The sequence below is a fragment of the Hermetia illucens genome, chromosome 3, assembly GCF_905115235.1.
Source record: "Hermetia illucens chromosome 3, iHerIll2.2.curated.20191125, whole genome shotgun sequence".
Taxonomy (NCBI): domain Eukaryota; kingdom Metazoa; phylum Arthropoda; class Insecta; order Diptera; family Stratiomyidae; genus Hermetia; species Hermetia illucens.
In genome coordinates, this window is record NC_051851.1 from 92,305,947 (window position 1) to 92,325,726 (window position 19,780).

Below are 19,780 nucleotides of genomic sequence, written 5' to 3' on the forward strand. Positions count from 1 at the left end.
TTCAATAGTATAAGATTTACAAAGGAAAGGATGTGCCTGGAGGAGACATTGGGAAGGGCGACAAAGCTACAAGATTAATTAGGAAAATATTTGCGTCCCGTGATAACTAGAATGCAGTTAACCATATACTATTATATAGTAGTTTTGTTGATATGAACCCCACATGCTGGTCACATATGTGTAGACGTGATCGGTTGAAATTAAGAGGGTATCTGTAAACCAGCTTTGCTTTGAAGAGGCTTGTCCTATTTCCCGAGGCCAATCTAGTAAAACGGTTCCATGGTGAAATCATAGAATAATTCGATTTGATTTATGGGGAAACAATGGACGTGGGGGACACAGAGCATTGGAAGAATTATTGGGAAAACCGAGTCCACTTTTCGGGATGCCATCTGATCCTCGAAGCCCATACATCCGTTTGGTAAAAGATATGAAGTTATTTTGAAACGGAGAGAAAACTGGTACGAACCAGAAGAATACGTGTCAAGATGGACTGATGTCTTCTACACCGAGCAGGCGTAATAAAAGTAAAAAGTGAGCTTTTCCTTTGGGACAATATACAATGGTCTTGCAGGCTGAAGTGCTTGCGATCCTAAGGGCGGAATTCTGCATGATTGACGAGCGGTTGAAGAGCAGGCGCATCGCAATCTGTAGCGATAATCAACCTGCATTGAGGGCGTTGAGTTGTCTTTGGACCACTTAAAAAATCGTTGATCAATGTAGAACTCGATTCAATACAGTGGAACTACTTTAAGTACCCGGTCATTATGGTGTAGAGAGAAATGAATTATCGGATGCTTTAGCAAAAGAAGGATCAATTTCGCCTATACTCGGACCGGAATCAGGGACTGGAGTGTCAGTAGCATTGGCTAATGTTGCTATCAAAAACCGGGAATAATCTTCCCATAATGGGTGGTGGCAGAGCCTTAATGCTAGAAAAACACACCAAATTTTTCCTATCAGAACGGAACAAACATACGGCACAGTTTATCCCATGAAAAACCAGGAGGACTTGCAGAAGTGTTGTGGGCATTCTGACTGACCATAATTCATTAGCTGGGCATGTGTTCAGAATAGGAATTCTCCGAGATGATAGCATCCTGCAATGAGGAAGCGGTATCCACGGAACATTTTCTATATGAGCGTCTCGCCTGTGGATTCATCAGACATCAGATTTTTGTTGTGATGTGCTCCAACTTCACTAACGGAAATCCTGCTATATATAAACGAATTCCGAATATTTCGTTAGAAGGGGGAAGCGAGTACAATGGGCCACTAGGGTCTGAGTGTTCAGAGGCTTTTCCTCTCCCCCACCTCAAACACCACACAGGTGCCCGGAATGCAGAGGAACCTCTAATGAAAATCGCAGATGACGTTGATACAATTCAACCTCAATCACTGCCTGGCGACGCAAACTGCAGTGATTAGTGAGCCATATCGAAACCATGATTGTGCATTTGGGTCAAAGACCAATCGGGCCAAGCAACGCTATGGTCTTGCGGAAAACATGCTTTCAAATAAATAAAGGTACGTTCGGATTGCATATTCATTAGAGGAAAATTGGAAGGAATTCGTATGTTATATTCCACACAGTGCTTGCCGAGTATGAGCAGATGTTGTGCGCGTTGACCGAAAATCCTAGCAAGGGACTTTAACGCATACGCTTCTAAACGAGGTACCCGGACAACGAATGTGCAAGGTCACAGGGGCTACTAGGCAATCTGCATAGAAATCAAGGCTGAATCGAGCTCGAAAATGAGGTCTCGCAGAATGCCAGATAGAATATTAGGGTCGACGGCGAAAGTTTTTGAGGTAGTCCGGGTCAATGGGGGCGTTATAGATTCAGTAACCGAGTAGAAACGACGGAAAATGTGTGGTAGGATGGGGAAAAATAAAGTTTCGGGTTTGGATGTTATCCCTACAATAAGAGCGGTAACTTGCTGGCTAAAAAGGGCGGGAATGACTTGCAATTGTCATCTCGACGCCGGCTGTGATGATGATTGATGCTAAACTGACCTTTAGGCAACACCCAGAGTATGCATGTGAAAGGCAGCTAAAGCTACCGCCGCACTTGCAACAATGTTGTCAAGGTTGAAGAAGAGCTGTTTATCGTTTCCTCCGCAATTATAAAAATACAGGAGGAGTTGTTGAAAGAAGAAAGAAGGAAGAGAGCAGAAAGGAGCAGGAGCACGGGAGCCTGAGGGAAATCGACCACGCGAGGAAATACCCAAATGGCGGTCCACCGGGCTGGGGTTGAAGAAACTGGGGGTGGTTTAGTGGGTGCGAGTCCATATCCGCCCTAACTTGGACGCTAGCCACATTAAGCTGGCGCGAAAGTGTGTTTCTACAATCTACCTCTGGGTACGAGTAAAATCGCTCCCCTCTATATACTAATGATCCTAATCGACGAGATACTACCGTGCACAGAAATCTATATTCGCTTCGCTTGATTTTCCGAACCGACTTGATAGGCATTGGCCACTTATTCGTTATGGTCCGATGTCTGTAACGAAAAATTCACTAGTATGCACTGTCGGTTTGTACAACGTATAAATTGAGTTATCAGTCAACCACAACATTTTGTATTCTTTCTCACTGCAGGGATTACTTACCTTCTCTCGAAATAGCACATTGCGTAGAATCACTTACACAGATAAAAATACTCATTAAGTTTCTATTATCTCAAAAAGTCCGCTATTAGCGTAAGGATTAATGATCATCTGGAGACCGACAAGATTTTGTTTGCGGAACAGACGAGCTGTCAAGTTGGGCCGATGGGACAGGCAACTTGAAAGAATTAACGAAGACTGATCGGCAAAATACTCAAAGGTGGATAAGGACTCTTTTGTAAAAAACCTGAACGCTTACTCTAAAATCCGCATTAAAGCGAACGAAATTACCTCGCGAGATTGGAGGTAGGATGATCTGCATGCGGCTGTCTTTACTCCAGATTGTCATTAGTAGTATGGATCATTGAATTCTACGAGTATTTACGAGTAAGTGCAGTGAAATTGGACCAGAAGAACAATCAAAAACTGAATGTGTATTTCTGCTTTAGAAACGCTGCGTTATCCTCCTTCCAGTTGATCATAGAAGTTGTCAGGTTCAGGTGGTATGCCAGATCCCTTACCGCTTCCCTAAATACCCTGAAACTCTCAAACTATGCAGAAATATGTACACAATTCTACATAAGTGGTTGATGACTATCTATCACGCGCCACATCTCACGTTTGTCTTTTATTGCCCGCAATAAGTAAAATTCGATACCCGGCGAGATTGTATTAGCTCGGGCCTAATAATATAAATTATAAGTTCTCTGCTATCTAGGAACATTTCCTCAGGTTGATTTGGGTAGCAAATTCCACCCAAGATTAAGCAAAAGTCCGTATTTATTATTTCCACTTCAGTAGATACTGCCAAGTATTTTCTTAATAGAATGAACCTAAATAAAATATGGTATATTATGATGATACAAATGCCCATTTTGTTTTGCTTACCGTTTTCCCGAATAGCAGTTGGGAATGGCCATGGAGGACGTAATTGCTATTTCACCCAAAAAACGTCGGGCACACAAGAACTTCCTGAAGAAGTCTAACCAACCTTCACAGTGATTTTTAGTGTCTAGCTAATGCGATAATTTTCCTAATTACGACTTGTTGTGCTGAGATTAAATCTGATCGTTTTGACCATTTTTTACTGAAGAGATTAATGTTTTACCTTGATCGCATTCATGTTCACTAGCTCTTGATGACCAATTAGCTTCTCTGAGTAAACGTTTTTTGCCTTGTTTAGAATCACCTAATGCATTTTGCTAAGCAGACCAGGAACCACTTAATTAGCAGTACTAGAGTGCAACAATGGCGATGGTTTATTGGATAGCATTAATGCAATGTGGCTGGTGCATTTAACCATTTCGAAATGCAAAGACACATTGGCGGTCTGTAGCCTTTGTGATAAAAAAATTAAATCTAGAAAACCATCCATCCAAATAAAAAAAAATAAATGATATTTTAAAGGTTGGAAAGGGTGTAAGTTTGAGTCAGAATCGGATATCTTTCTCGATTTACATATAGTATATACATAGAAATAATTAGTGGAAGATAGAATGAACTATGTAGAGTAATGATGGGATTTCACTTGATTTGAATAATACATATACCCACTTTGGCAGATCCCAATTACTTTAGAATGTAGAAGATTAAATCACTCACACTGCTGCCACTTTGCTGCCGGGCTATGTAGCCTCTGTTAGACGATCTACCAAATAACAGAGACTAACATCCTTCCAACCGTAGATTTCTAGCGTGGTTGACATCATATCACACAGGAGCGCAATGCTGCACAGCTCTAATCGTGGAGATTTTGCTTCATCCCGGTTTGTTTGGTGAAACCCAGTTGCTAGATCAATATCTTGCCTATGACGCTATAAAGCTGGAAACATTCCATTTGATCGCGTAACTTAGCTATCTCGGAAAATAGTTGTCTCTTCGTGATTTACGGTGACTTTAATCCTAGCGTCTTGATATGATCGTATTCATCGATGTTTAATAGCGCTTTGATCTATCTGAAATCACTGCAAAAAAAGTTTCCCCTTTTGCAGTCCTTTGGGAAGGCCCTACCTCAAGTTAAAAAAAGCATTCACGTAGAAGTTTTCTTTAATTTCTCGACATGTTAAGCAATATATCATTGAGGCATTTACCTGCCGGTGCTGCTTAATATACTGCGTTTAATACAATGAAATTTCAATGCGATATTGCTCCCCTTAAGGCGTGATGAGGAAAACAGTATGGCTGTTTCGAACATTCATCCTCTGTTGACATTTCTACTATGTGGTTAAGGAATTCCTTCACGAGCGTGATGCATCGCTATAGTACGCCCTCGTCGCTGTTAAATCGTTTCTTTAATTTTAATAACTGACTATAAGCCTTTTGCTGGGAGTTGCCCAAAGTTTTCCTCCGCTTTATACACAAATCGTACTCGTTCCTCTCTATTGACTAGAGATGCGCAAAACATTAGCGTAGTAAGTGTTGTGATATCACATCACTTCTTGAGAAAATTCGCGTCACAAATATCACCTTCCATTACCCCAACCGTAGATGCGTTGTTATAGCACCAGCATCATATACATATTACACTTGGCAGCCGGTATTATCAAATATTACTTAACAGTAGAATGATATTTGACTTGTATTTATCATATTCGCAGCCTAAAATAGCAGTGCCAAATAGGTAATGAATGAATGAACCTTTCATGTAAGGAAAGAAAACAAAAGACTCATACTATCGTAATATGTATATTTTCACTTACGAAGAACAGGGAGTCATAACTCTTGCGAACGAGCATTACTTACTTAGAAAAACACACATTTTCTAGTGATCTGCTCGGCATTTTGAAAAATCTCCATTGTTGAAAGTTATTACACACAAACCCGAAATAATTTTTTTGACGCCAAAGCTAGTCAAGAGATCAGGGAATGTTAACACTAACGGAATCGCAAACGATATTCGGGATTCGCCATTTGCATTATGAAAAAAGGTATTGTTATGGAATGTGATGTATACAACATTACTTATCACAAGAGTTACATCAACATCACTTCTTAAGTGATGTTGTGATGTGTGAATGATGTGGTGGTTGTAATATGATATCACATTATCATCATTTATGTATGTAGGTAGTTTCACTATTGTGATATTACATTCAGCATCTACCTATCCCAATTATATGTAGGCTGTTGAATTAGCTTGTCTGTATTGTCTGAGTTCTACAATTGGGATTAACAGAGTTTTCCTCTGATAGTCCTATGGGAAGCTTAATTAACGGGCATAAGTTTGTTATATTCGGAAACACTAAAGCTGACATGCTGACTGTGGAGCTTCCATACTTCGCTCTCATAGCCAACAACATACCTACTTCTGAATTCTTAGGACAGCATCTACTCCGCAGACCCCAAGTTTTGCAAATCAGTCCTTCAAACCAAGTAACTGAACTGAATTAATTCCTCAATGAAATTTGCTTTCGATTTGTAATCGTTCAAAGCTCTCGGCATCATGCATCTGCCTGAACTATTTTGTGTGTTAATTCGAGAAACCGCTCATAGTGCCGCTTGCCTCTATTTTATACCCTCCGTTAATAATCATTTTACGCTCAGAATAAAGGGCTTAGCGTCGAATGCAAAAAATAATGATGTCAGGGGAAGTTGCATTGAATCCTAAAAGAACTATTATTCCCCTTTGATGTTTTCCGTGTAAATTTCAGGAAATTCCCCACTGGTAGGTGTTTAGCCTAGTATCTGATTTTAAGTATTCTCCCAGATGCTTTCACTTATTTTGCACAAGAGCCGCACTTTGTCCCAGAATATGTAGAGCTTTCATCACTCTCCCCACAGATGGCGAATAAATATCCCCAGCTTCCCCCGATCGTAGTTTATCCTGTAGTGATCCGCAAATATTAAAGCTATAATTGCTGAGATTAAAGTAATCCTGCGAGTACTTTGATTCCAATTTCCCCATAAGCATCCTGGACTGTTGCATTCCTGGTAAATCGTCCATTATAGTTCTGAACAGTTCGTCTTTATTCTTTACTGTTACGGCCATGAACCCCTTCCTCATTCAAAAGAAAGATTTCGGCACACATAGCAGCGTTTCTGTTAACTCCGCCATGCTATTAACATAGTATGCTGGTCCCAAGCCCAGGTAAAGGAGGAGAGTTTGAGGTAACGTACTCTGTACTATCCTCAGTAAAACAAAAATGAAATGCTGAGATCAGGGAAAGAGATAAATAGAGTATAGTTGGAGTTATTTTACTATGCTAAATCCTACCTGATCTCTCTTAGTGACAGGCCCCGCGACAGGTCGACCAAGAAAATGCATACAATGTCATTACAAACATGATGATCGGATTGAGTCACAAGCCTGGGAGAAATGCTAGAGCATCCACCTCAGTCGATGCGGCAGGACGGGCACCGGTCCTGTCGAGAAATGGGCAAGGCTTCTTGACGCATGGACGGCGTCAGGATGTAAGCAAGTTAGTCCGCACACAACGAACAAAACAAATACGTGTCTGCTCGCTAAATGTTGGTACCCTAACTGGAAAGACGGAGGAACTCGCAAGAGCCCTTCGGAAAAGGCGCATTGATATCTGCACTCTGCAAGAAACCCGATGGTCTGGTGCCAAAAGTTGCGTCGTTGAACGCGAACGTGGTAAAAATTGCTACAAACTTCTCTATTTTGGTAGCCCATTCACTCAATATGGTGTTGGCATTGCCATCTCACCACCATCAGCTGATCGCACTGATGCCGAGAAAGACGCCTTCTGACAACTTCTTTATGAAAAGACTTGTCACGTGCCTGCTGACAATTATATAATCATTGCCCGCGACCTTAATGGTCATATGGGTGAAAAGGCAGACGGTAACAGTGCCATGGGGGAAAGGGGTTCGATGGCGAGCATATAATCGATACATGGTTCATTAAACGATTGTCTCATTTTCCTACATTTTATAGTGGGAACAGTAAAACGCAAATCGACTATATTCTCATAAGACGCCAACATTTTACCACTGTCATAGATTGCAAAGTCGTTTCCTATGAGACCATCGCACCTCAACATCGGCCGTTGATTGCCGTCCTGCGAATTAAGCCACCGATAAAACAGCGTGAGGAACTCACTGGCCCGCAACACATTAAATGGTGGCGATTTGGTGAAAAAAAAGAAGAAACGACCTCACTCGTACGATTGTCGACCATTACGAATGTGGAAGAATCATGGAACCAAATGAAAGACACGATCCACAAAGCGGCCTCTGCAACCCTCGGGGTCACCAAGCCGAGTAAGCGGTACATCAACCGAGATACTTGGCTTTGGAATGATGATATTGAAATGAAAGTCCGTGAAAAGAAACGCCTCTACCACAAATTTCTCGACGATAAAACGCCTTCTAATTGGCAAATTTATAAGAATGCCAACCGGGAAGCAAAGAGAGCGGTCGCTGTCACCCGAGCGAACCATTTCAAAAATCTTTACGATAAACTGGACACTCGGGATGGCGAGAGAGATCTGTACCGACTTGTTAAAAGTCGTAATGAACGCACACAGGATATCGAACACTTCTGTTGCGTTAATGACAAGGACGGTACTTTGCTTACCAACCGTCGAGCGGCAACGGATAGATAGCGAGAATACTTTGAGCAGATTTCAACTGAAGAATTTGCTCATCCTCCACTTCCACAATCATTGCCGACATTTGGAGCAGTTCCACCAGTCAGCGCAACTGAAGTAGAGGAGGCAATAAAACAAATGAAATCGGGGAAAGCAATAGGACCTGACGACATCGCATCTGAGTTCTGGAAAGCGAAGAGCTGGGATCCAGCACAGTGGCTCAGAAGAAGATTTTTGAAAACACTCTTGATAACCGGATTCGCGAAATCGTTGAAATAACCGTGAATCAAGCCGGATTTATCAAGAACTGCGGAACTACTGACGCAATACACGCTGCGCGGTTACCCATGGAGATACACCGTGAGAAGCATCGCCCTCTTTACATTGCCTTTCTGGATCTAGAGAAAGCGTTTGACCATGTACCACACGTACTCATCTGGTATGCTTTACGACAACACTTCGTGCCAGAAGAACTCGTGCGCTGGGTTCAATTGCTCTACCACGATCCCAAAAGTAAAGTTCGAGTATGGCGGGTGTATCAAAACTGCGCCGTGTCTCTGTTGATGTTCATCAAGCAAGCGCCCTCTCACCACTCCTCTTTGTTCTTGTTATGGACACCGTCACACGGGATATCCAACGTCCAGCGCCCTACACACTGCTTTATGCAGATGATGTTTTCCTAGCATCTGATAGCAAAAATGATCTCGAGCAACTTGTACAAAAATGGAATGGCCTCATGCAACACGGTCTCAGATTAGATTTAAACAAAACTGAATTTTTGACGACCGATCCCCATGAAACAGGCACAATCACTGTCAGCGGCAATGATCTGCCCAGAACTGAGCGATTTAAATACCTCGGGTCAACGCTATCAGCCAATGGAGAACTGCGTTATGAAATTGTTTCACGCATTAACGCAACCTGGATGAAGTGGCATTCCACAACTGGTGTTCTTTGTGATCGACGTATCAACGAACATCTCAAATCGAAAATTTACCGCAATGTCGTCCGTCCAGTCGCTCTCTATGGTTCTGAATGTTGGCCGACTATAAAAGACAATGAACGGCGTCTTGCGGTAATGGAGACGAAGATGCTACGTTAGAGTAGTGGCGTGACACGTTTTGATCACATCCGAAATAAGGATATCCGCGATCGTTATGGGGTTGCACCGATCGTGGAAAAGTTGCGAGAGAGGCGTCTTCGATGGTATGGTCACGCAATTCGTGCTAACGAGAATTTACTTGCCAAGATTGGTCTGAACATCGAAGTCGATGGTAAACGACCAAAAGGTAGACCTAAACAACGGTGGCTTGATATGCTATATGAGGAGTCCTCGATATTGCACTCAGATCAGGCATTCGATAGAGCCAAATGGCGGAGCCGATCACGACGAGCCGACCCCGCTTGTGAACGGGACAAAGGCTGAAGAAAAAGAAGAAGATAGCAGCGTTTCTGTTCCTCCTTGATCAGATGACCCGCTGCTTCATTGCTCTCTACTCCATGCCCATAGGCCGGAACTCCGTATTGCTAACCACCTATAGTTCCCTTCGAAATTTAAGTAGGAAAACTTATCTATCTTATCGCTTTACTTGGGCCAATAACTCTGTTCCTGCTCCATCTTTTGCAACGGATCGGTCAGTATATCAGGTAATCAGTTACTGGTCCAAATAGTAAGTCGTTGCCACCCTCTTACAGCCCGCCTTTCTGATTTCTGATCAAAACGAAACTTTATTGTAATGCTATCTCCCGCCGTCAGTACTTCAGGATAGCCAACTTTTTTCCAATTTAGGCAGCTCTCCGCTTTACTCAAAACTCTGGACATTCTGTACCTTGCCCTCTTGGCCTGCATGTGAACGTTAATCTAGTGATACCGTTGGTTATGTTCTCATCACCCTAACGATATACATACGAGCCCGTCTTTGAGGTTTTTTGTAGTTTCTTGACTGTTGCGCCAAGTTTGATTTTATCTATCCAGATTACTGACCACTAGGTTATTATTGGACTTACTATTACAGTACATATGCAGCATAGTATGTTTCCTGCAATGGATCTAGAAATGATTAAAACTCCTATAATTTTTCTACATAGATTTCTGTGGTTCGTCCTCCACAGTAGCTGCTGCTCTAGTATAATTTCCAAATATCTCACTATTGTTTCTAGTTAAACCTCTATGCCGGGTATTCTAATGGCTCTCAGGTGATCAAGCTTACATTTTGTAGTCGATGGTAATACGGTGGTCCTAGCTGGATGATTACTGCTTTCTTGCATTAGTTCGCATAGAGTGTCCTCATATTTACCTTTGTAGATTAATACTATATCATCATCCTAATTCTGAACTTTTATTCCAGTCTTTCTTACCTCTCTCACAGTAGTTTGTTAAATATCGGGGGTGTTCATGATAATTGAATTAGTCGCATAATATATTGGCAAGTCTGAGCAGTTTTGGTTTACCGCAGTGTCCAGTAAGCATGTTGCCATGGTTGTAAGGGATTGCGCGGTAGAACGTTAGTTCTAATGTAGTTACCCTGCCTTCAGTGCGAAGGATTTTAGGGAAAATTGGTTTGAACGGTCTAGGCTGAAAAAAAACCTTTCTATCCGCTTTTGGAATGAAGATCACTTTTGTGTGACCCTTGGTATTTGCTTAAAGGCTATACTGTCTCTTAACTCCATGAGGAGAGAAAAATATATTTTTAGGCCTCTCTAGAATAGAACTAGGAAGAAGGTTTATACTGTCAATCTATCATAAATGCTGCTTTGAACATGTATCTTTTCCTATCCTTCAATCTTTCTTTTTTTACCTTTCATCGTTATTGAGGTCTCTCAGGGAATGTCAATGCCTCTGCTGTACGATAGGATGAAGTTTTGAGAATCAGTGGACCTTGTCCTACTCCTCCTCATCCTCGGTTAAAATCTTATGGTCGCGTAGCTGTACATCGTCGTGCGTTTCTACGTCTCGGCCAGTTGCCGGATTGTTTCGCCTGTTTGAAGGATTTTCGGCCCTCTGTACTCATTCTGACTGGCTTCGTTGTATCAGTATACCCCCTTGATGAAGTGGCAATCTTGACTGGGCTGCTGGCCTCATACGTGAATAATGACTTTGCTGAGGTTTTCCAGGACTATACCTAATTCTTGCTGTCTCGTAATTTGCGTTATTCACTTTCAATTAAGTTAAGCAACTCTTAAAGCCTCACTTTGAGCATCTGGCCCGAAGTACTGAATCTTCTCACTACAGATACCTTTCACTGCAAAGGATCAATGAGTTAAACATGTCATTGAACTTGCACTACTGTCTGTATTTCCAATCGAACTTCGGGATGGGTAAAAGTTACGGTGTGGGGCTTACACGGTGGACTGGCATTCTGCCATGCCCGATTTGAAGCGAGTGAACAGGTGCAAATGTGTTTCTTGGGTCGCACGTACTCCTCGCGATAGAACTTTTTTGCGGAGTCCGCTGAAATATCGTCAACGACTTCTTCGGTCCGTTCCTAGTGCGCCGGTCTTAACTCCTCCAATTGCTGCAATCTAACCTGAAAATAGCTGTTCTTGATGTATTTCAAATGTTTTCAAGTCCTGCTCAGACTAGCGTTGTTATCCTGTTCCACGAGGTCACCGCCTTCCGCACTGCAACAACAGAGGAACTCGTTTGCACCAAACTGATTTTGTTTTCAATTTGCACACGCAGAAGCTGTGAAGAAGATCAGTTTTTCTACTCGACAGACCGAAAACGTCCATAGATAATTCGAGTATTCACTTCAAAATTTATGTGAATCAAATAATAACGATTTCAGAACCATATACCGCATCGCGAAAAAACTTGCAAATGGTCGCAAATCTTTTGCTGGTCTCACAAGGAAGATAACTGTCAGTCTTTCATTGACGCGGATGAATAGTTGGGGAAGTGGAAGGAGTTCATCGTCCGATACTTTATCGTAGAACATTCTCTAAAGGTTCACTACTCATGGATTAAATGGCCGTCTGTCGTAACATAAGGGAACGGACTGCTTCTCCAAACATGTGTGTAACTAAAACCATTCCTGCCATCAATGCTCTTAAAAGGAGCAAAGCGCTCAGACGTGAAAGTGTGCCCGCGGGATTCTTCATCCTCCTCCTCCGGAATTACTGGGAATCTAGGGTTTTTACCAGGGAATAGAAGAAGAGGATGATCGTTAAGATTCCGTAAAAAGCATCTATCTTGAATGCACCTTTTGGAGGAGTATTCGTGTTGTTGACTTTTCTAAAAAATCAAACAGGCAGTCTCACCTAAGCTTTAAACAAATTAAAGGCTTGTGTGCTTGAACCATATTGAAATTTTATTGCATTTGAACACATATTATATACACAATTTTCGCTTACAGGTAAAATTCTTAGTAGCCTAAAAAACCATAGGTACGAATATTACACAAAAAAAAAAAAACGCTATGTCAATCAATTTCTCATGCAATGCATTTTTAGCTGATTTTGTTCAATACATTTCACCGCGAGTTCATTACCATCGTTGTTTACAATCAAGCCTAATACCTTGCATGCAATTATTGCGAGTTAACATTATACTTTAGATAAAGCGTTAAATAATGTACAATGTGTTATATTTCTTAAAAAGACTTATTCTGATTATATTCTAAACATTCCGCCCAGCCAAGAACCACTGGATCTTCTATTTATCGTGGTCGTACCACTGGACCGTGGATTCTTGTTTCCTTTCCTGCCGATTTGGGTGGATACCAATGTCAGCTATCGTTGGTTCTACTGTACGTTCCCCGTTGTTTGGCAAAGGACAAATCTTAGAAATAAGTCGTTTGATTATGTTATTTTCTCTCCTTTGTCTCCAGGGTGACTACTCTAGTAAGTCCATCGTTTACAGGATGAACTGCCACAATTCTTCCTAGAGGCCATCGGCCAGACGGTTGATTTTCGCATTTAATGAGGACTAGATCATCCACATTTATTTTTCGATTCTCACAAAACCACTTTGCTCGTTGCTGCAACTATGTCAAATACTCCAAACTCCATCGATGCCAGAACTCTTGTTTGAGTCTTTGTACTAGTTTCCACTTTTTTGTCACATTGTCTTCTGTATTTCCGTCCGGCAGTTCAAACAGATGTTCCCCCCGTTGTCACTTATCAAGCTGTGACATATACCTCTCCTTGAACCTTGACCTTGAACCGTCTTATTGCTGCAATACATTTTTTCGCTGTTAAATTGCTAGCGAGCTCAAGATGTACAGCCTTTGTAGATAGACATACGAACACAACTATGAATGCTTTGGTGGCCTTGGGCCCTCTACCGTTACTCCATTTAATTGTGATTGGCCCAGCATAATCAATGCCCGTCCGAGCAAAAGGTTTTCCTGGCCGTACTCGTTCTTGAGGCAATATTCCCATCAGTTGTTGAATCGGTTTGGTGTTCATTCTGAAACAATGGGTACATTTCCTCCCAAATTGTTTCCAGTACTTCGTACGAATCGTCGAGTGTACTAGCTGAGCGGGGCCATGCAGCATCAGATGGTGGTAATGTTTTATGACCAGATTAGCCATATGTACTCGGGGTAGTAGTATAGGGTGCTTTGTATCGAAATTTACAGCTCTCTGCTGTATCCTTCCACCAACCCGCAAGATCTGGTCTGAATCGAGGAACGGTGTTAACCTAATCAGCGAACTAGTTTTGGCCAAAGGTTTGTTGGTGTTGAGTAGATTGATATCATCTGCAAATGCCTCTCGCTGAATCATCCTAATGAAAGCGGTTTCCGCTTGTCGGAGCTCATCTGACTTTAAAAATGGGTTGCAAGAGTTAGACCTCCATTTTCTGCAGTAAGCGATGACTCGTAAAGTTTCGTGAATGATGAGAATCGTTTCGTTAAATTCTCCCTTTCTTCTGCCTTTATAGTTGTCAAGCATGCTACCTTTTGTCGTACTTCTAAATTGGTGACTGCTTTGTTGCATATGAATCTTGATTTCGGCCATTTGTCTTTATGGTCCTTTAACCAGTCCGGGCCGTTCCACCACAGTACATGATTCTTCAAAAGGTTGGGGAAAATTCCACGGGATACGACATCTGCCGGGTTTGCTTTGCTATTTATATGTCGCCATTGTTTGGAATCGGAGGAGGAATGAATGTGGCTGACTCTATTGGCGATAAACACTTTCCATTTAGCTGCTGGACTTTGGAGCCATTGTAGTGCGATCATCGAATCTTTCCAATAATAGGGAATGACATCCTTCCAACCATGGGCTTCTAACGTAGTTGGCATCAGGCCGCACAAGAACGCAGCGCTGCACAGCTCCAACCGTGGAATCGATTGGGCCTTTAACGGTGCGACTTTGGACTTTGACGTTATGAGTTGAACAGTTGTGGCACCGTCACGTTCCTTAATGTTTACGTAGATGACTGCCGCATATGCTGCTTCTGATGCGTCACAAAATCCATGGACTTGAATAGCTGCAATATCACTACAGTGTAGCCACCTTGGAATAGTAATTTCCTGGAGAACCGGCAACTGTGAACGGAAGTTTCGCCATTTCGCATCAAGTTCTTCTGTGATCGGTTCATCCCAGGTTCTGTGCTGTAACCACAGCTGCTGCATCATTATTTTCCCTACAACAATATACGGCTGCGACCATCCCATTGGATCGAATAATTTTGCTACTTCAGAAAGTAATTGTCGTTTCGTGAGCACAGTACCTGTGATCTTCTCTAAGGTAACCTTGAAGAAGAAGCAATCCCTTGCTGGATGCCATCGGAGTCCTAGCGTCTTGATGTGATCTTCCTCATCGATGCTTAACGGTGGGTTCGCTTCTCAATCGGAAACAGGAATTGACTCCAACAGACTATCGTGATTTGCTACCCATTTCCGTAATTTAAACCCTCGTTTTTGTAGTACTTTGATAAGGTCTTGCTGTGAGGTCTGCGCTTCCTTGATTGTATCTCCGCCCGTTAGGATGTCATCCACATAAAAGTCTTCTTTAATGGCTCGACACGCATTTGGATAGTGCACCTTTTCGTCGTCCGATAGCTGATGCTAAGTGCGCATCGCTAAGTACGGGGCGCTGGCCGTGCCATATGTAACTGTTGTTAACTTAAAATGTTTAATCGGTTCGGATGGATGACTTCGCCACAGGATTCGTTGATAGTCCTGATCCTGAGGATGCATACTTATCTGTCGGTACATCTTCTCGATGTCAGCTGCTATCACGTATCGATGCGTTCTCCATCTCATCAATACACGAGTGATGCTATTCTGTATGTTGGGAGCGACGAGCAAGATATCGTTAAGTGACTTGCCTGTCGGTGTTGCTTGAGACGCATTGAAAACGACTCGAAGCTTCGTGGTGGTACTGTCATCCTTGCCTACGGCATGGTGAGGCAAGTAATATGTCTGTTTTGCAAACTTATCTGCGACTGGCACTTCCACCATGTGGCCTAGCTCAAGGTATTCCTCCATGAATGCTACATATTGGTTCCTTAAGTCATCGTCGTTGTTCAATTGCTTTTCCAATTGCGAGAATCGAATATACGCCTTTTGCTGCGAGTTGCACACGGTTTTTCCGCGGTCCGCATTTTGCTTAAACGGGAGCCGAACAATGTATCTGCCAGACTCGTCCCTCCTGGTCGTCTGCTGATACCATTCCATAGGTGCCTGCTCGTCCCTTGTTAACGGCTGTTCGCTCGGTATCTCGTTGATTTCCGAAAACCTCTTAACTAGCCTATCCATGCTGTCTTAAGTAGCGATAAATGTCAATATGCTCTCTTGATTGTTTCGAGCAGAAGTCCGACCGAGTAGAATCCAGCCAAATCTAGTATTCACAGCACAAGGAGATCCCTTTTTGAATCCTGCTAACACGATCTCGTTGTAGGTGTCTGCTCCAAGCAGAATGTCGATTCGTCCTGGAGTTCCGTATTAGGGATCAGCTAATTTTTTTACTGATAGTCCTGCTGGCAGCTTGACTGGGGTTTCGGTTGACGAATGCAAGTTCGTTATGGCCGGTAGTACTAAAGTTGACACGTTAGTTGTGAAGTCTCCATACTTTACCTTGATCACTAACTCCACACTACCTTTACTCTGCATTCTTGTACCTGCTCCGACTCCGCATATATGTATTTTTGAGAACCGCCTTCGTAGACCAAGCAATTGAACCGCTGATTCCGTGATGAAACTCCTTTGCGACCCAGAATCTATTAAAGCTCTCAAAGTCACAAATTCGCCCGAAACACTCTGTACATCAACTCGAGCGGTTCCGAGTAATACGGTTTGATCATTCGTTCCATCCCCAGCCAACAACGCTTGGGTAGTCGGGATGAACAGTTTAGCATCGACTGTCAATTTTTTTGAAATGCTTGTGATTTCACTGTTATCTAGTAACGAATGGTGCTTCTTCGAACATGTCCGGCAGCTGCTACTCGAGGGGCATTGGTTGCCGCCATGTCCCTTGCTCAAGCAATTATCTAAAACACAAGTTTTGTTTCCTTGCTTCATTTTTCCGTTGTTGCTCGTCCATCTCTCTGAACTTGTCGCACTGATTCACATAGTGGTCCTTGATGCAAATGCTGTATGCCTTTGTCGTTGTAGTCGTCAGTGAGTCAACCTTAGAAGTTTTCCGAGGAATGTTCAACGCCTCGAGTGTCCTGACCCGACTCGTCAGGAACTCAAAAAACGATTCCAAGGTGGGTAACTCTGCGTTAGCACCCAGTGATGCTTCCCATAATCGTGGAGATTGTTGGTCCAATTCCTGAGTTGTTTCGAAAATGACCAATAAGTCCCAATGTTCAGTGTTGACGCCGATACTGTTCATATTAGCGATGAACTCTGCGGTGGCGACCATTACTCATTTAATAGAGGAATCAGAATCTTCCTTTGCCATTGGCAAGTTATGGAACTTGTGCAAGTAATTCCATGCCATAGCTCGCTTGTTGTCATACCGTTCTCGCAGTATGTGCCTTGCTGCCTCGTAATTTTCGTTGTTCACATCGAGATGTTGAATGACTCTTGCAGCATCACCTTGAACATGTGTTTTCAAGTACTGCATCTTTTCAACCGCAGACAGCGTCTCGTTGCAGTGAATTAACGAATTGAACATGTCATTAAACATGCGCCACTGACTGTATTTCCCATCAAACTTCGGGATAGTCAATCTTTCCAATTGCAGAGTTTCGACGGCGGCATCTGGAAGACAATGGTAGCTATAATTAGAGCAACACGTAACGAATTTCAGATTCAAAGCGGAGTGAGTCATAGTCTACTCTGATTTGCCCTGACAATGGTATTAAACTTGATGTTAGTGAACCCATTAACAGCTCTAAATGGTTCTTTCCAGTTTGGTGGAGCGGCAGCAATCTCAATAGCAATATCAAGTTGACCCTGCTCCATGCCAATTATGCTTTATGGTACTATACTGGAGTAGCACATGGAAAGTAATCGCCATTGTTTCCCAAAACCTCCAAGCCTTCGGTAGCGCTTCTCTGCTTCGTGTAATCGGGTGTTCTGATCTGGGACAATAACAAAATAGGAACTTCGTTAGTGCATGAGCCAAATACCCGTGGATTTTCATGAGAAGGTGTTATTGAGAGGAGATATCTCCCACTTTAGAAATGTCCATTCTTGCTACAATGGCTGCCCTTGAATGGAGCTCACTATTCCAGGATAGTCTACTAGATGATCGCGCCAGAAACACGTAGCGCACAACAGCGGAGGAAGAGTGCAAGCTTCTCGGAAAATTCTCAGGGGAATTAACCGACATGCACCTTTAGGGAGAAATAAGAACCTTATAGAGCCTTGTGGATTGGCGTTTAGAATACAAAGTCTTCCCTGCTTGTCGTAAAAGCCATCTAAAAGCAATAGAAATTTGTCGGTTAGTAAACAGCAAATTTTGAAACTTTAATGCTACCGAAATGTCAACAATGCCTGGGATTGGGATTGACCTCTCGGTTAGGAACATCGGCTATCGAAAACGATGATTGGTTTCGGGAATATGTGCACGCTTTTTGAAAACGAAATCGAGCGTTCTCAGAATGATTGTCTTCTCCAACTGGAGTTTCCCGGCCCTAAGCGAAATATGATGGTTGGATTCTGGAGTATACTTCTTTCCCTTTTGTGACAATTTTTTATTCCGGAAAACTAAGTGACGGTCAACGCAAGACGCGCTCCCTTGACCTGGGAACTAGTTTCTGATAGGTTTCTGACTAGAAAATTCTGATCCAGATTGAAGACACAATTCCATAATGCTATGCACCAATAGAGATTTCCAATATAGTGAAGAAGGATGCTTCTTATAAGCAATTACACGCAGTTCAGGGGAGGCTTCCTAAAGGTAACAAGTTGATCGTGATGGATGATCTGAATGTCAATGTGGGCTCTGACCTTGATCGGACATGTGATAGGGAAGCACCGTCTTGGTGATCGTGGCAATGATTATGATAGGTTTGCGGATTTCTGCAGTTTCCATCGTCTCGTCATTAGTGGCACATTGTTTGAGCATGGAGAGGTGCATACATCGGCCGCGAAAAGGATCACTATCTGATGATTGATTACTTGCGCTTGCGTGTTGTGTCCGCTACTTCTCGCAGATTTGGAGAGCTGCGAACCCCCAAGTTTAACATTGACCGCTTGTGTGATCCAGCTATCGCTTGACAGCAGGAAAACTATCTTACTGATAGAACGGTAGATACACTGAGTAACCAGCCTGAAAATAACAATGAAATACTCTTTTCTCGGGTGCTTCCCAGGTCGGCGGCCACGTTTCGAAGGGTTTCATAACATACAGCTGACTAGGGAATCGTGGAAGCGGATCGATGAACGGAAGGGATTGAAACTGTATTGACCACTGTGAGCGATGTCGGACATGATGCGCTCGAACTCCGATACTCGGATATCGTGCGATTTCCTGGGAAGGTAAACGTAGTGTGCTTCGTGACAAAAGCGAATTTGTTATTGCACTGGTCAGGGAAGCGGAAGATGCCGTAGAACGCAACTATTTCAGAAGTGTATACCGCATCACGAAAGAATTAGCATATGGTTATACGTTCCCGGTCGACTCCTCATTCCTGTTGACGACCTGCTGCAGAAGTGGATACAGCACTTTACCACAGTTCCTAACCGAATTAATCGAATTCGTTCTCTTGTGGTTGAAATGCTAATCACCGAATTTGGAGAAATCATTTCAGTCATCAAACTCAAACAGAGTAAATTCACTGAGCTCGACGACCTCCTCGCAGAGTTGTTTCTGCGTGTGTGCGTTAATATTGGAGTAGCACATGAAAGGTGATCCCCAATGTTCTTCAAAAGCTTTAAGCTTTTATAAACAACTGTAAGCGATGTGTTATCGGAATACGTTTTTTGGGAGTTGGGTAGCTGAATGCGTTTACGCACAGAGTGTCCGACTCCCGCAACAGTACGCTGTCGGACTACCAATTAAAAACCTCCCTGTCATCAGAGAACTAGCCTGGAACCGTTTAACACATTACTTCCGCTCCCCGGCTTTGGGAGCATCTAAGCCAGGGAATCCTTTTCATCAACGGGCGGGCAGGGGAAGGAAGGGGTTGTTAGTTCAGGGAACCCCTTACCATCCGATCCCTCTGCCGGTCGAAATCAATCTTCTTCGCAATAAGAAGAGCCCGAACATAATACG

The 19,780-nt window shown here is 42.9% G+C and overlaps 1 protein-coding gene across 1 annotated transcript; it reads right to left on the bottom strand.

The window, feature by feature from the left end:
- Window positions 1-15,177: 15,177 nt before the first annotated feature.
- LOC119652059 lies at window positions 15,178-15,870 on the bottom strand. Its single transcript, XM_038055997.1, has one exon. The coding sequence runs from the start codon at window positions 15,868-15,870 to the stop codon at window positions 15,178-15,180; it is 693 nt and encodes a 230-aa protein (XP_037911925.1).
- Between the last annotated feature and the right edge of the window lie 3,910 nt (window positions 15,871-19,780).

What these genes read in the sequence shown, in the direction of transcription:
- LOC119652059 (XM_038055997.1), bottom strand. Translation starts at nt 15,870, where the DNA reads ATGGATAGGCTAGTTAAGAGGTTTTCGGAAATCAACGAGATACCGAGC.